General features: G+C 36.7%; 1 protein-coding gene across 1 annotated transcript in view; it reads left to right on the top strand.

The window, feature by feature from the left end:
- The window catches only part of SLC16A7 (solute carrier family 16 member 7), a 68083-nt gene that overhangs the window by 18197 nt on the left and 31183 nt on the right, over nucleotides 1–18703 (top strand). Inside the window, exon 2 of the mRNA XM_027682181.1 lies at nucleotides 9817–10060. Coding sequence (XP_027537982.1) covers nucleotides 9847–10060 — 214 coding nt within the window. The 5' untranslated portion in view covers nucleotides 9817–9846. The remainder of the gene's footprint in view (nucleotides 1–9816; nucleotides 10061–18703) is intronic.

The raw sequence follows: 18703 nt of genomic DNA, 5'->3' as shown, positions 1-18703 counted from the left end.
GGTGTTGTGTACTTACTGTGTTAGGAAAAAGTGTCCTCCATAATAGTCAAGAGAGGGTTTTTGATCTCCCCACGTTCAATTTCTTACAATGGGTGGAGGAATACATGTCAGAATTTGATTAAACCATCTTGATCTTTAAAGTTGTTTTGTATATATATCAGCAGGTCATCTCATTAACACTTGGACAAAGTACATAGTAAGTTGTAATTAAACATCCTCTTCCTTCCTATGGAAATCAAATACAATCATAACTTCTTCCTTCCCTCTATTTGTTTGTGCTAGAACATTGCCATTGCCTAAATTTTATTAGTTTTGGTACATACTTCAAATGAATTTTTTATCATTGTGTTCCAGATTGGGTAAATAAACATCATATGTGTACTTATTTTGCGTAGCACAATGCCATGATACTCAATTAGAGCTAAGTTGCCTCAAAGAGATACTGGGCTAACATATCTAATCTGTTCCTTTTAGCCATGTTTAGTCATCAAGAGATGACTAGTGTACCTCTGTAGTACTCCACTGTCCTGTGTAAATGTATACCTCCCTATTTGTTTAGTATCTGCTCAAAGTTATGGGTTGTCAAATAGGAATAGACCTTCTTTTATGATCTTTTACCAGCATAAATACCAACATAAGAAAGACTGCAAGTTGAGTGTGGTGGACATAGCTGTCAACTTTAATGATAGGTGGTTAGAAATGTTACATTCCTTTGTGCAGCCCTTAAGGTACTGTTAACATCTGATTTCTGCACTTAAAAAATGGCAGTTGCATGTTCAAGGATGGCCCCTGGTTGGACTCAAACATGAGCACTGTGTTACCATATCTGTCTGCCTGGAACTGGAGATGGTTGAAGAGAGGAGCAAACATGCTGTCATGTTTTGCTTTTTCAGAGCCATGGATATCAGTGGTCATGAGATTAATCAAATGAAAATTAACGTCTCTGGCTTGAGAAAATTCTCAGATATGTCTGTGATAAAAGTGTTGCCATTTTTAAAATTATTCCACTTTGTTTTATAAAGCTAACATTGATTCAGTTCTAAAAATGCTTTTATAAATGTATAAAAAAATTACATGTCTACTAAATTCTGTTAAGTCAGATGAAGGTTTTTCTTTCTTTTTCTTTCTTTCTTTCTTTCTTTCTTTCTTTCTTCCTTTCTTTCTTTCTTCCTTTCTTTCTTTCTTTCTTTCTTTCTTTCTTTCTTCCTTTCTTTCTTTCTTCCTTTCTTTCTTTCTTCCTTTCTTTCTTTCTAGCTCCTAACCTAGTATGTTTTAGTAATTCTGGAAGGATTTCTGGATTTGTTTTTTTGGCTATATTGTGCTTGGAATCAATGGCTCACATTTTAACTTTTACTGGCGGAAAGAGCTCACACATCAAGCCTTTAAAGGCGCAACTGAATCAGGTGGATTTTTCAGTTTGAATTATCTGTATGTTTTTAATTTTATTTCATACAAATGTATGGCTTACTTCTCTACTGTCACACAGTTTTTAAAATCTACATTGATTGAATAGTGTCTTACTTATGACCTGGATCCTGGGGAGTTTTTTAGACTGGATACCCACAATTGCAGAAACTCTGTTTTTTCCAAGATGCCATAGTCACCAAGTAATTTCTTTTAAAAGCTATTTACCTCATTGTAAGTTTTGGTAGCTCTGCCCTTTTCCTTTTTGCCTTTTTTATATAATTTTCTATATAGTACCTAAGCTAACTGTAGCTTTGTTATTCCCAATTCACACTTCTGAAAGACTATGTCATCAGAAGTGTTCCTAAGTTTTTCCATTTTATTAATAATATAGAAAAAATTCTTAAACTAGTAACGGTTTCCAAACTGGCAGGAATAAGTGAAATGTGAACCCTGTATAAACTTTTGCCATCTGGAGTTATTTTCCAGCCTTGGCCTGCCATATATTCCCTGTCATATGCTTTTAGGAACAGAATCCAGATCAGTTTACTTCCTATTACATAATCTAAGTTGTCACTGAGACTTAAGCATTAGTAACTATTTCCACCCATGGGAATCATGTGTTTGCACAAGAATAGAAGAAAAATATTTTCCCAGTGTGTGTGAGATGGTGCTTCCAGGCCAGGATTTAGACAAGTGGTAGGACATATACAAAAAGTGCACTGGACCATAATACTGGAGCAGAGAAGGTAGCCAGGGGCCGGATTCTAATCTCAAGAGCCTATAGTAACTTCGATAAAGTTTACAGAATTCTTCTTTTTATAACATTTATTCACTGTGAATTTTAGAGAAGATGTTGAAGTAGTGGAAAGGCAAATATCAAAAATCGTTAAAAATTGGTCTATAAAGAGTTAAAATATGAAGCATCTACAAGTTGTAAAGCTGGTAAATATGAGGGAGTAGTGCTAGAATTTAAAAGATGATACAAGTCGTTAGAAATTAATTAGTAAGTGGATCAATGTTCTTGCAATACAGAGAGCTAAGACTTTGACTTGTAGAGGATGTGTTTAGCTGAGCTTATTAAAACTAGTTCTTTAATGGCAGAACAAAGTTTTGGTTTGGGTTTTTTTGAAAGGCTGATTAGTTTGGCTGTTTATTTTTTTTTTCAGTTCTGCAGAATTTTTTATCAAATTCAATCAACTTATTGTTAAAACTTATTAATTCTTCAGACTGAATCACTGACATTCTCAATTTAGCCATCAACATTTAATTTCAGTGCACTTCAATTTGGGCGGAGTGCCAACCTCTTTGGGCTAGATATTGTATTGACTGGTTTTTTTGAAGTAATTAAAACAGAATTGCAATCACTTTGGTCAGAATTCATTTCACTTAACTGTAGTCATGTAGGTATTTTGTCATCCAGAGTAAGCCAGTCATTTAGGTTTCCCTTAAAATAGGTGAAAAAAGGTAATAACAGAAGACATGATGAATGGAAGTCTTAACTCATGACTGTGATTGTGAATACAGGTAATGGTTCCCTAGGAGAATGTGGCAGCACAACATCTGAAATTTTAAAAAAACAACAACAAAAAACCCAAAACCAAAACCCAAACCCAACAAAACCCCAACAAAAATCAAATTAATTATAAATGCTACACTAATATTAGTTTTGACATATTACATTAGTCATCTCACTACTGACTCAGCACTGCTCAAAATCTGATTTAAATGTTGTTACAATTCCAATATATTTTCAATATAATTTTTTCAGATGGGGATTCCAGTATTGTAAAAGCCTCACTGACTGACTTAGTAATAGGTTTTGGCTTCAGCTTCTGTTTAAACTATGATGAAGTAGTACCTTAGTACAAATGCAATAATTTATATGTTTTTGCTATTTATAGGGCAATATCTTACAGGGATCACTTCTGTGTCAGTAATCCTATTCTGAGTCCTCAAACAGGAAGAAGGAATTCCATGATGTGCCTTTATTCCAGTCTGTTGATAAAAGTGAATTAGACCTTCCCGTATTCCCACAGCCATCAGGAGCTCACATCTGTAATCATCCTTGTTTAGCAAACAGTTTTTGCTTTTACATCTAATTATCTGGCCCAGTTGATGGTGTTACTAAGAATCAGCCTATTAAAATGCCAGACCCTAAGAAGAAAGAAAGTTATTTGGATTGTTACTTTATTTTTGTCTTACAGCATGTGCCTTTCCCTCCCTTTTGCTTCCCTCCATAGAGCCTGCCCCTGCCAACCTCCTAGACAGTTGGAACAGTGATATGAATGTTTACTTTGGATGTGTGAGGGGCTCTTACTTTCCCACACTATCTTCAAGCACTTGTCTTGTTACTGGTTCAGTGGGTTAAAATTGCAGTGGGTTACTGCAATACTGATTCTTATTCTTAACTGTAAATAACTCCATATTCCTTCATCTCCTCTTCAAGAAAAAAAGAAGCTTAATTTTTTTCTCAATAAGATATAGCTTTAGGCTTAAAATACTTGTAGTAATATTTTTAATATTATTGGATATTGTGCTATTAAAGACTGAAGTGAAATAGACTTTAAAATTAAATAAAGCAGGTGATTTTGTTGTTTTGGGGTTTAGCAAAACTTTTAGCAAAAATAGAAAATCCTAACGTAATCCTCATAAATCATGGCTAGGCTTCGCAAACGAAGATTTGGGAAGGACTCTACCCACGTTTGTTGCAAGCGTGTTGGTGACTAAAAAGGCCAATATGAGATAGGCACGTCCGGTTGCAAAAGGCACAGCAGAAAGACTCCTTAGGTGGTACATTCTGCAAGGCACGATTCTTTCTGCGTTGTCTTTTCTCCTCAAGGGTGATCCTGCGCGCTTTCTCAAAAGCATTAGCAGTGTTATAGATGGTGTGTCTCCAGGCCTCCCAATTGGAGGCCAGAGTAGACCAGTTATGTTGATCAATATGCCTGAGGCTGAGTTGTTGCTTCAGGGAGTCCTTGTATCTTTTCTTCGGGACTCCTCTCTTGCGGCAGCCGGTGGCAAGTTCACCATAAAGCAGGATCTTAGGGAGGCGGTGGTCCTTCATCCTTGAGACGTGCCCTGCCCAACGCAGCTGTGTTCTCCTCATAAATATATTTTAATATAATATACTATATATAATTTATTTTATTGTCACGTAGAAGTTTGGAAAGCATTTATAGACATAATCCTTTGATTGAAGCCTGCTGGAGAAACTTTACAAAACCCAGCATCTTTCTAAAATGCTAGGCAGCCTAGGCACACTTTTAGCAGTTTTGGTGTATTTGTCCTGCAGGCTACACCCTAGTGGAAAAAAGACAGTGAAGTCAAACTCTGAGTGTATCTTCCGTCTGCCTGGGTTTCATTCATCACATACGCCTTAGTTTCTGCATACAGACAAAATGGAGACTTTTTTCCTCTTTCAGGAAAATTAGCCCATTCTTTAAGGCTAGGTACCAGAGCTCATTAGGAGCTACTTTGCCTTCAGATCTGAATAGTTAGAGTTAAAAGCAGAGAACAGGCTCTCTTGATACCTTGTAGTCAGGGTGTTTTCGCATCCTTCCTCTCTCCAGAAAAAAACCCCAAACGAGTAAGAACAAAACTGTCTCACAAAACTAACAAGGTATGTTTTTCTTCAAAAACTGAATGTTGTTTCCAAGATAATGACAATAACTTGTAGGACTTGTTGAGGCAATACCATTGGATGAGATGATAACTGCTATTCTGCCAACTTGGAATTCATTAGAGTTGTTAATAAAAATAAGAAAATTGGAAATTTTGCAGCTTTTAAGCAAGGATCTTTTATAGGAGTATAATTCCTATATAACTCATTATTTTACTAATGCTAAACCAAAGTAACTTATTTCAAATGCAGCAGTGTAATTAACAGTTGTTAAAGGTAAGTTGGAGTAGCAAACTATTCAAACCTGTAAAACAAACATTGTACCCTACCTGTGCTCCTAACTCTAGTATAAGCAGTACAATCAATCTGAATTTGTTACTTAATGAGATTCTAAAACACTCATATACTTAAGAATTTTAGTCCTAACTCACAGCTTATTTGGGCGTTACTCCATATCCCAGCTCTGCCACTGATCTGGGACAGGACTTATGTTGCTTAGCCTGTTATTAGATTTGTTTCCCGTGTCTAAAAGTGAATGATACTACTCAGTCAGCCCACAGGGATGTTACATGACTGATATTGGTCAAAATTGCAAAGCTGTTAGTGGTTCTTGGCTTGCTGTGTGGAACTGTGCACTGTATGCAGTGGACTCAAGCCAAGTATTCCCACTATCCTACAGCAATTGGGGACAGATTTTTCACATGCCACCTCTTTTACTTTGGGACAAATGGCTGCTGAGTCAAGTGGAGATGGGGCACATTCAGGACAAGGCAGACAAAATCCAAGCTGGAAAGCAAACAGTTACTCTAATATTGCAGAAAAACAAAACTAAATCTCCCAGTAAAATCAGAGTCTCTGTAAACAAGAGAGCAACATAACCCCTTCTTAGAAGGGTCTTTGACAAGCTGTTTTATTGATATCTGATTCTGGCAGCTGGCAACTGCAGAATATTAATGAAGCATGGGTACAAAAGCAGTTTGAAAAGGTTGATTATAACTAACTGAAGTCTACAGTGCATGATATCAAGGTACATTATTTGTCTGTAGCATTTGCTCTTAGTTTGTTTTGACCTTGTTGTTTGCTTGGTGCCTTTTTCCTTTTTTTCTTTTCTGCCTTATTTTCCTTCCTTTCCTTTCTCTTCCTTCCTTCCTCCCTCCTTCCCTCCCTTTCCCCTTCTCTCCCATTCTCTTTCTCTCTTTCATTCACTAGTTTTCATATGCCTAATTAAGTTCAAATGTACTGAAAACTACACAATGAAAATATTGAATATCGGATGTTTTAAAAGTGCCCTCTTGTCTCTCTCCTATTGTTTCTTAGTAGAAGCACGCAGGTCTTACTACAGTAAGCTATGTTCTTGTTCACTGCTTATGTAAATGGGATTTATACAGGGGAACTAGAAAGAGCTTAGGAGAAAATCCTTCTGCACAGTCTGACTCGGTATGTAAGGGCTGAGCAATCTCTGTGTATCTGACAGAGAGAAGGGAGATTGATGGCCTCGCTCAGGACACACTTCAGTCACTATTCCCCCGCTGCTTTTCTGGGCAGAGGGCAGGGAGCATTCCTCACCCACTGCTTGCCTATAAAGGCATAGGTATGAGCAACGCTCGCTTGCTAGCTTTAAGCACATGATGGAATTCATATGACTGACTAGAAACAGTGGTGGTGACCCTCATTTACTCAAGTGCTGCTTTTTATTTTTTTTCTTTTGGTCTGGCACTATGTCCTTCACATTAACATCATCACACATGCCTGGTGTTATGATTTCTACCATATTTCTTTTTATTCTCCCCAGCCCATAATAAGAGTTCTGAAAAGGCATTTTGCTTATCACTGCTTCATTCCTTCATCTTCTGCCTCTTCCTTTATTAACATTTGTATCCACTCATGTAAAATCCTGTTTTGATTTGGTCGGTGATGGATTTTGCACTTTTCTGAATACTACCTATACTACTCAAATCTTACTAGTTAGGCTTAGTTTAGAGCTAGGTATATTAATGGGCTAGACTTCTTCAGTAAGGATTCAGTTTCAGGGATATTAAGTGCATATTTTACAGCAGAATATAGCTTTAGCTCCTGAGCAGGTATGGAATGTTTGAGATGCTGGATTTGATGTTTCTGACAAAATGAATACTTTTTCTCTCGGGCTGCAAACACAATTTTTTTCCTATTCACCTTTTATTAACTGGAGCTAAAATTGTCCAGGATGATCATAAAAGAATATCAGGGAAGCTATTATTAACTCTACTTTGTGGAATAAACAGGAGGTGTGAGATACAATGATCCAGGCTCTTCTTCGTGACAGCGTAATGCCCAGTGCAGGTTGGCAGACAGGGCCATTTCAGTGGGCTTTGAAGCAGTTAGCCTCTAGGCTGAGGAAGAGGAGCAACCAATACCCCTTTGCTTGGCTTCTTAATGCCTTCTTAATTTACTGTGAAGCATTTGAAGGGAGGAAAGCACTGAACTGTCAGAGCCTGTTCTTATGCCCTGAGGGGCATAATGAACCAACCAAAGCATATGGTGGCCGTGATTTTTCAAAGTGGTTATGTATTATTTTTAGGAGAAGGAGTGCTTCCTTAATAAATTGATAAATCCTTTCCATTTTTGTGAAGAGCAATGTGTTGATGTTGTGTGCCATTACAAAAATTTTTAATAGCAATAGAAGTGTTGACATCTGAATAGTAAATATGAAAACAAATAGGCTCAAGCCTTTGGAGTGTAGAAAACAATAGTTGAACTTTTTTTCATGAAATAACCAAAAGTTTTCTCAGATGAGCAGAACAACTGCTTTCTGGGATAGATAGCAAAGTCTTGTTGTTTACTGTCATTTAAAAACAGTTCTGCTTTTCATGCCAGTTTGAGGTTTGTGCTTTTGAATGCAATCGATCATTATTATGTGTGCTCTAAATTATAGTGGGCTTTCTGAGATACTCTTCCTTCTATGGGTCCTGATTAGCAAAAACAAACTAGCGTTTAACTGCTTTGCTGAAGTTAAGTCTTAGCAACCAGAATTGTTTCTACTTGTCCAACTTTTCCTGGTGGCAGGCCCAGGTTTTCCTCTCTGATGTATGTTGGTGAACTAATATTAAGCTGAAACTTGGATAAGCAGAAACAAAGTAACATACCAGAGGTTCTTTCTGGACAGGCGCATAAAAAGATTTATATGTTCTGTGTACAGAGAAATAGATACCTATTGCTGCCAGCAGCAAATCTCAATTATATGGTACAGAAGTCAAACTACCTGGGCTTTTTTTATCTTTCATAAAAGCCAGCTGTTTTAGTCCTTGATTTAGCTTGCCCCCAAAGGTCTGCCAGCTACATCAGATTGTAGCTGATTTCTACAGTCAGCTTAAGTAAAGTGGAGAATCAGAAGTACACCATGTTTCTATCACCTAGTGATAGGTAATCTTAAAAGCAACACTTTGCTTGTTTTGTGGCATATACTACATGTCATTTAACCTGAAATACTCCAGGCACTGTCCCAAGAGATTAATATAAGCTGAAGCAGTTAGTTTTTCAGTTTTTGTTAAGGTAATCATATCACTCCCACTGCTAATGCAGTTTACTGTGAGAAATTGGAATATGCTGTAAGTGGCACAGAAGAAATCACGTAGAGACTTACTGGTAATCATAAGCATAACAGCAACTTAAACACTGTTATCATCCACAGCTTTCGATACTGGTACAGCAGGAGACCAGTCAAGAATAATAAATTGTCTAAATGCCTGAGAAAGAAACAGAGAGGAAGGAGGAATTTGCAGTTCATACTGTCTGTGTAGGCTGGATTACACAGAAGAAAACACAGTGTACTCCAGGACTGTGTTTAATAATAAAGGGATTTGATAGTGGAAAAATCTCAGAATTAAAAAATAGATTATCACTGCTACATGTTTTCTAAAAAGGAGATGCAGAATTTAGAAAACTTAAGGTTTTAGATATGAAGATGACATTACTAGGATGACATTTATTTCAGGCCTTATGAGTTTTATGTGGATTACCTATGATTTCTTGAGCTGCCTGAATGCGTTGGCTACACATCTCAGAACCTCTATAAGATGTCACTCTGTTGGCATCTTAATGGTCAATTCTAAATTAGAGAATAGCTGTGGAAAGCTTGTGAGGCTTATTAGGGAAAGGTTTCCTGATGTCTTCTGACATGTGGAAACAACAAAAATTAGCTCTGTCAAACTCCACTTTGTTCCTGCAAATAATATCAACATAACTAATATGAACATGAAAATCTTGAAAAACGAGTATGAAATGGAATTTTAATATTTTGTATTTACTTGTGGATACACAGGGAATTTTAAATCTCTGCTTAGAACCTGCTGTTCAGTTGTTTGCAATTTTTTCCTTTCTGTTGTTGCTGATGATTTTGCTGTGGTACCAATAAATCTTGCTAACACAATGGCATTTAGTCATAATTTAATGTAACTTTTTCCATTGTTTCCCATCCATACTGTAGATGGTAGAGCTATGTAAATTAACCCACACAAACTTATCATTTTCCAATAAGTGAATAATTGCAAATACAACTTTAGTGACTGAGATCAGTAATTTGTAACAGTTGCCACATGTTGAATAGGCTGTTGGAAATATTCTTGCCAAAAATCTTTTTGTAAAACAGGTTTTGCTTGTAAAAACAGATACTCACATTCTGTGATTCCATGAAAGCTGGAAATCGGTCTTTGCTCTGAGGACTCATTATAATCCCTGCAGATGATGATTGAATACTGTAGTTTGATATGGAAAAGAGGGAAAACTAAACCCCTGTTTCTTTTCTTCTTTTCCAGCCTAGTTGGAGAAGAGAAAGAGACCAAAAAATGCCACCAGCAACAGCAGCGCCAGATTACCCGCCTCCTGATGGAGGCTGGGGGTGGGTTGTGGTCTTTGGGGCTTTTATTTCCATTGGATTTTCCTATGCATTCCCCAAAGCCATCACGGTGTTCTTCAAGGAAATACAAGAAATCTTCCACACATCTTATAGTGAGATAGCTTGGATATCATCGATAATGTTGGCTGTCATGTATGCAGGAGGTAAGAGATTTGTGAAATTTGTGAATACCATTGTTTGTTTGGGGTTTTTTCCTATGCTCTTAAAGCATTTATTCCCCTTAGGGCCTTTTCTTTGATCCTCTACCTAACTCTATTTTGCAATTTTTTCCTAAATTCACAATTTCTGAGAGAATCATTTTTCCAACAAATCAATGCCCAAGTAACTTCATCTGGGTCTGGGGGTACATTTCGTCACTTTTCACTGTCTTGGTGAGATCTCTCAGTAGATCTGATGATGGAGCTTAGTCATAGAAATTTATTATGGCAATGAGGGTTCATTATTCAGGCACAGGTATTCCTGTGTAGTCAGGGATTTTACATCGTGTCCTTATTTGTCCTAAAATCCTACTTTCCACTTAGACCAAGAGTGATGTTTCAAACAAGCGATCTGTATGACAGCTAAGATGCAGACAATCTTATTCTTGGGACTGAACAGTGAACATAAATTTGCTGATATCTTTTTTCTTGTGAATAAGCAAATAAAGAACAAGACAGATGAAAAAGGATTTTAAAGTAAAAAACTATGTTTAAGAATTGTCAAACCTGCTTTGACAAGTTTTGTGTCAATCAGCCCCAAAGACTAACTCGTTAAATTCTGCTTGGTTTCTTCATTTTTTTCAGAATTTTTTTTTCTTTTTTAAGTATTGTGAGAGCTAGCTGCTGCTTAGGCAAAACACTTATTCGGGCAGTCCAGAAGTGTGAATAAGAGATTAATTCAGGCAATAGATTGGCATTTCCCTTCCTTTTGATGTTATAAGGTAACCACCTGAAACATCTCAGACTATTTGCAATGATGGAGCAATTATATATAATAATAATGGCCAGTCTTCGCGAACGAAGATTTTGGGGAAAGGTCTTTTACCTTTCCAGCCTGCGCAATGGATTTTTTAGGTGAGACACAGCCTGCGCTGAACTGAGCCCACCCTTTAATCCTAAGGTTCATCTGCCGGGGCCAAGCAAGCTTGGACAATGGCAGTGAGGTCCTCAGGACGTAGGTTTGTTTAGAGTGTCCTTCTCATAGATGGATGGCCTCACAGGGCTAACGAGCTACCATCTGCCCGGGGGACTTGGGATTCGAACCCGTGGTCGCAGCAGTGAGAGTCCTGCATGCTAACCACTAGGCCACCAGGGGTCCCCTAATGGAGCAATTAAATACATAGATTTATAAATGTGTGTTTATGTGTATGTACATATGTATAAATCTGTATACATAGAAACTGAAAACATTGTGCCAATAGCATATTGAGATTGAAACTCTTTAATCACTGAAGAGCATCTCTCCAGTATTTTTCAGAACTGATATCTGTGTAACAGCAAAGTATTATCAGGTCCTACAAATGATCTACTGAAGGGTGCATGAAGCCTCGTAGCGTGGTAATTTTTTATCACTGATTTCAGCCTACCTAAGTTTTGACACATGAATGGCCCCAACTCATTTAGCAGTCAGGGAAGGGAGGAACGTTCCTACAGAGAGGAATTCAGGCTACCTGAGTTGCTCTCTCTAAGTACCTCTTTTTCCCCTCTGACTATAATAGTGAAGCTGAAACCAGCATAGCATTAGCTTAAGCACCTCAGGTAAGTATTTTTCAGTTTATGGGATGGAAAAATGGATCTTTTCTCAAATGCTGGCAGTCACAGAGACACATCTTGACAAGAGGAATCAATATCAACAAAAGCTTCTTGTTCAGATATTTTGATATATTTTTATTCATATACTAGTAGAGAATCATAAGTTATTCATATACTAGTAGAGAAATATAAAAGATTTTATAGGATTTGCAACAATAGGCAAGTGATTCACCAGGTGAAGAAGTAACTCACTACAAACAAGACTGAAGTAAAAGACCAGGTATGTCCCATCACATTCAGGTCCCCTCTAATGTATCTGTTTCTTAAGGGTGCATCAGCACATGCACTGTAGACTGTAACTTGTAACTGTGGAGGCCCCTGAACAAGTGCTGAACCCATCTGGAACACAGGAAAAACAAGTGTTAGAAGGCTGGAGTTTTTTTCTGCTTTTGCTATGCTGTGACTTGCTGACCTGGGCTCTTTTAATCATGTGAAGCAGGTTTGCTTTACAGCGCAGGTGCTGTTTTGTTATGTTCTTTGAATAGCATTTAATTTATGCTGTTTCTGTCAGGTCAAAGTGCACCCAGGTTTTATTAACAGTACAGATGCAAATCTCAGGACATTTAGCTGTGGTCATTTTTATCTGTGAGTTTCAATGTGCACAACTTTTTATATAAAATACAAAGGATTCAGTACTCCTGCCTTTTTTTTAATACTTCTTTTACTGTTCTGAGTACCAGCATACTAATTTCATCTCTACATTGACATTAAAAATTACAAAATTATTTGCTATTCATTCTGATAACACCTACCCCAGTCACTATGAAGATTATCAGCACAGGAACAGTAGGCAAAGTTGTTTGGATATCTAGTTACGGACTCGTGATTTTAAAGTGCTGAGAATGACGACCCTGCCTGATATAAACACTCTTTGAAGCCATACCTTCTCTAGGACTACTTCCTAAAAAATAGGCCATTTAGACAATCACTGGCAGAGTATGAAATAGCTATCAGGAAAAACATTTCTGAAGGAAGTCACTTCATTGTTTTTATTGTCTGAAAGTGGTTTGATTCTTCCTTCATATTTGATGTGCTGCAATGTGAAATACTTGTTCAGGCCATGAGTACAAGGTGCGTTGTTTACTATGAAGTGTGATATGTACATCTGCAATGGATACTGTTCATCATACTACTAATTAAGGTAACCTGAAAACATCTAAGATCTGCCATCCTCATTAGAGCTTAGCATTCAACCTATTAATCACCCCATTGGGGTCAGTGAATAAGTTAAAGTCTGTGCAGCACTTTTTACTTTAAAGGCTGCAGCCTCTTGCAGTAATTAGCTGGCATCCGTGTTTCAGCAACAAAATATTAACTTACCTTTCAATGCCTGAGAACAAAAAAAAAGAAACCAATAGAAGGCATCCAGTAAGGAGCTAAAAGAATGTTAATTATGTTTATCACTTACTTCATGCTTAGAATAAATGGCATTAAATTATAGCAGACCATCTGGCAATCCATATGGTCTCCTGCAGTCCTGGTTAATTCCAGCAAATAGGTCAAGCACAGCATTCACCCTGTTAGGAAAGCACTAGGCAGAGGTGACAATTCTGATAAATCAAATTAATATGAAATTCCTTTTCCCTCTCAATCTGGCACAATATGCACTTACATCCTGGTTTTTGTTGTGTTTTGAGGGGTTGGTTTGTTTGTTTTTTTAAGCTCTCTCTTCCTCCTTCCCCCACCCCTCCAACCCATCTCCTGGATTTTTGTTAGAGTTTACTAAAAAGCCATCCCAAAAAGCAAGATACTGTGATGTGATCAAGGTTACAAGCCTCAAGGTTGCACATCTTCTACTGTTCAGCCCGTGCTTGATAAAAGCATCCTCTGGAGAAGAGCAGTAGTTCAGTCTCCATGGTAACTCCTTCTTCTGCCTCTCTAGAGCAGAGACTGTCGATTGCATTAAATTAAGGGTGATGGTTTTGTGATGGATTCCTACACCCAAGGGACTGAGATTGAGACCACCAGACTTTTGTTACTGGAGGACAGAAGCTGGGATAAAATGGAATTAGTTGAGTTATACTGAGAGGACAGCCTGTGTTTCTGTATGTGTGCAAACACATACGTTTATAAAATGCATGTCCATGTATGTATTCACATATATATAAACTATATATATATATATATCCATATACTTACAGAGCCATATTTCTGCTCTAACACATGCAAACATTAAGGAACTAAAGAAAAAGATAAATACATTTGACCTCGAATTTTCTTAGTTTATTCTTCTCTTTTTCAAAACTTTACCTCTCACTTTGTGCAGCATTAACAGCCAAAGGTGATTAGGGAGCCTCTTATCAGAGCTCTATCTGTTTCCAGTAAAAATGTTTTCATTGTTTTCAGTGTGGGTTTGATGGGAGCCATAGTGGCAGCTATGAAAGCCATGTGACAAGTCCGGTGATTTCAGACAGAACTGACCTTGAGTTTTAGATTTCCTCAGGGAAAAAGCAGTTTATTTACTCACTGGGCTTTAACTCTTTTTCTGTCATTTTTTCAAGGACAATTTCCAAGGACAACTCCCAAGTTCGGGGTTTTGTTTCTTTTGTTTGGTTGTGGTTTTTTCCCCAAAAAGAACTTTTTGGATATGACATTGGGTTATGAACATCAGCTTGAGAGCTGATAGATTCTTCAAGCCATACTCAGCTGTGAAATGTGGGACAGTTTTGCTGGTCTAAAGTTCGGAAAACAAAAAAGGTTCATTTAAATTCTGGATGATATTTCTAAGTAAATAATTTAAAAAGCATCTTTAGACCCCTTTTGAAGAAAGATGCTAGGTGTATGTAGTAGGCATTACAATTTTTCAAAACACATTTATAATTAAAAATTGAAGCATTTATTATCTTTTTCTTTCTTCTGTATTGCTTAAGTTACTCAAGTTTGAAGTTAAGTATTTCCAAGCAGTAGCAAACCCTTAAAGGATTTTTTCATGTGACAGCATGAAAGCAACCTATAGTCCTCATTTTGACTTTGTCAAATGTTAATTTAGAAAATAACATATCATATGGTATGTTCAAAATATTTGTGATTTTATCTCAGTGGGTGTTTTGGTGATATTGCTGCGAAGATGAAATGGTGTGCACAGTGGAGATGACAGTTGTGAAATCCATGTAACACAAACAACAGATGGTTATGGATTTTTACTTTTGGATAGGACCTGGTTTCCTACACTTTTCTTCCTCCCTGGTAATGTTTTCTAATTTTGGTTTTACAAATATTGGCAAGAGGAATTCAGTGGCCATGGATAAGGAGATTGAGAAGCTTTCTTGAATCAACTTATCTCCTTTGTTGTCAGACAAGTGTTTTTCCCCATCAGAATATGAAAAGTGTTGAATTTTAATAACCTCCTTTAGAGTGTCCTTGAAAGCAGAACTTACGAAATTTCTGAATACCTCATGGGTATAAGGGAATACTTAACATTTAACCTAAAATATATGTAAAACATTGATGTCAAGTTAATTTCAGACTCACGGATACAGGAAAAGGAGTCATAATGAGGTTTCACAAGAATAGAGCATTTTGAAACTTACTAGCAAATGGAGATGAGTACAAAAAAGAGGTACCAAGACTAACAAAAATATTATAAATTTATATTAGTTCAGTTTTTAAAAAATAAGACCTGAATGCTAAAGCCTCTGAAGGGTAATACAGACAGGTCTTACCTTGCTTGGAAGGCTTTGAGTTTCAGTAAAACTGGACCTTGTAGGGCAGTGTTCTGCAGTAGCAATGGCTGTTTTAAACAGACGCCTTCCTGGATGTTTAGAAAACACTCTCTAAAATGATCAGGGTAAGAAAAATGAAAAAAAAAGCAGATCTGTTGTAGATGGTTTTAAACATTTTTTTTCAAACAGATTTGTTGACCTGTGTACAGGAACAAGCTGGTTTTTCAGTCTACGACTTGTTACATTTGGCTGAACAGATAAGACCTAATTGCTAAATATCCAGTGCCTTTTGGGGATCCAATTTTGTCAAGTTTTCATGAAACACAGATTTTACTGGGATCTACTGAGACACACTCAGGAAACCAGTCTCAAAGTTAAAGACATGTTTACACTGAGAGAAATAAGGGTTTTTTTGTCTTTTATTGTATGCTTATGGTAATTTTGAGAAATTGTCAGAAAGACATTATATGACATAGAGTTCCCACTGTGCTTCTACCAACTTCTTTTGGTATTCCAACCACAGGTTATTAGTAATGATTTGATGCATATAATGACTTGGGGGACATGGTTTAGTGGTGAATACAGTGGTGCTGAGTTAGTGGTTGTATTCGATGATCTTAGAGGTCTTTTCCAACCTTAAAAATTCTATGATTCTATAGAAATATTTAATTAACTTGAGCTCTTTACTAAAACAGGTCTCATATACAACCAGCAGGCAATGTGGATTACATAATAAACAATAATTAATCACTCTTTTCCTTTGTAAGGCTTTGTATTTGTCTTGATCTTAATTTGGTTTTATAGCCAGGGATTTCTGCAAGTAAAATAACCAATTTTGACAGATTTTTTTATGTGCAAAAATTATTCTTTTTTATCTCCCTCTGAGTTTCAAGTAATAGGTCAAAGTCTAACAATAATAAATAATGTGCATCTAAGGGACTAAAACTTTCGGTTTGTTTAAGGTATCAAGGGACAATTACGCCTTTGATATGTTCATTGGGCTTGTAAAACTTAGACGAAAGAATGCTTATTTTGTGTGTACTACTAATGTTGGATGAGTTCCCATATAGTTTTCCACTGGATCATACAATGGTTGTGTTCATAATGTGTGTCGGGCAATTCAAAGGTAGTGAAACAATGGTCTAGTGCAACTGGGAATCATGAGATATTTAAGCAGATACCAGAGAAGAACTGCGGGGAAGGAAAAGTCTGTGTATACCATTGTAGTCACCCAGCACATCAAATGAAATAATAAACCCAGCACTTTACAAAGAACTTATTATAGAATTTCAGTGGTCCATTGTTTTTGAATGTCTAAGAACTATTCCCTTGTTTATTTTGAAGGGTATATTCAAGGGAAACAAAGTTGTACTGATATGTTTAGAAGGTATTCTAAGCCAGTATCAAATGGCAACAGCTGAGACTTACTGTGATTCATAAAGATATGTAGTTCTGTAGTCATTAACAGAGGTAAGTGGGCCAGGGACTTAGTGACAGGTTTATGCTGATGGCAGAGAAACAACAGAAATCAAAGAATTAGGTGGTTTTAGAATGTCTTTTATGATTATGTTAAACATTCTTTTAACTGACTAACTGATTTTGAAGATTTTTGCAGAGATCAAATGATGCATATTGCAATGTATATATCATATGAAGAGTTTTTGAAGAGTTAGAACCTTTTCATGTAAGAGTGTAATTCTATTAAGATTCTGCATGTCAAAGAGCACAAACAAATGCGGCTTTACTAGCTAATATATGTTTTATTGGTGCATACAAGCAAAAGAAAAACTTAACTTTCTTTTCCACAAATTTTGGTATGCGTTTTTTTCATTGTCAAGAAACAGTTAAGTATTTTTACTGCAGTTCTACCTGATTTTTGTTTGGGTGAATATCTACTATGACTAGACATCCAAATGAAAGAATGTGATTAAAACAGGAGATTGTATTGTGAAATAAGACATCGATTTCCTCATACAGTTCAAACACTTCTTGTAACACTTTCCCACTGATGACAAGAACGTGTGCCCTGTTTGCTTTTCTATGTGTAATGCTTTGAAACAGTTGCCATTAGGTGCTTTAACTTCTAGAAAACTTTGAAGGAAGTAGTGGTATTACTACAGCTTTTTAGCAATAGTAGCTGGAGATTATATGAAGAGGATTTATGTGTTTAATCTTCCTCAGCGTAAGCACCTACATCTGATCCAGTTGTCTAGACATCTTCTGTTGTCAGTCAGTAAAAATGGGAATTTCTAATTCATCCCTTCCTAAGTTAAATGTCCAAAACAGATCAATGAATCATGTTTTAAAGACTTCTCTGTCTTTTGAGTGCTAAAGGAATCCAGAGGAAAAGTTCTGATGTCCATTTTGCACACATCTGAGATGATGACACCTTAGATGATTGTTGCCCTATACTAATACATTATATTTTGCTACCCAGAGACCTTAAAATATAAGAATGTTTGTGTTAGAGACATGGTTAGTGATTTTCAGCTTGTTATGTCTCTAAACTTCTCGTATGTTGCATGGGTTATAATTCTCCCATGTTTCAGTGACACTGACTCAGTTGTGCTACTTTTAATACTATTAAAAATACCTGGTTATTTTAATATTACTTTTTAGCTAGTAAATCTTCTCTTGTCTTGCAATGACTTTCCTCATACCCACAATTCCTTTTCTTCCATCACCAGCTAAGAAAAAAACACAACTGGGAGAATAACTGGTTTATCTAATAGTTGGCCAGGTTTACATTCTTTTGTAGCTGATTATAAGCTGATAGAAATCTATGGATCTGTTGTATTTTCTTATATTCTGTCAATGATTTGAAAGTTGAATATAATTCCGTCTCTTTTATAACAAGGTCCCCAAATACTTCTCTATCAGTACCAGCTTGCAGCACCAATTTTGTCATGTTACGAACCATACTCACTGTTCTCCTATGGAGGAATCCTTTGCTTTTCCTGGAACAGAACTTACTTGACTGAAATTTTTAGTTCTTTTGAAAGAATGAGCTTTTCTGTCCTACACATGTTGCTTCCAGATTTACAGGACTTCTGCAGCGGCTTTCTGGATAGGACTGGCACAAGAGGAGGCAGTAGCTGTCCTATTTGGCCTTCCTTAGAAGGAGGAGTAATCTTAGGTCCTTGGAAGAAAAATTTCGTTCAGAAAAGCTTCTAGAGCAGTTCTGTTCTAAATTGTTTGAATTATTGTCATATACTCAAATGGCAGAATTATTCCCCCCTTATTGTGGCATTTCTAAGCTTTAAGTGTGTTTAATTAAGTTGCTGAATCTGCTGTTACTTGCCTCATCAGAATAGTTGTAATTTCCAGAACAGCA

The sequence above is a fragment of the Neopelma chrysocephalum genome, unplaced genomic scaffold (genome assembly GCF_003984885.1).
Source record: "Neopelma chrysocephalum unplaced genomic scaffold, ASM398488v2 Primary Assembly neopelma1_62, whole genome shotgun sequence".
NCBI lineage: Eukaryota > Metazoa > Chordata > Aves > Passeriformes > Pipridae > Neopelma > Neopelma chrysocephalum.
Note: the sequence above shows the minus strand (reverse complement) of the source record. Positions and strands in the feature narration are given on the sequence as shown.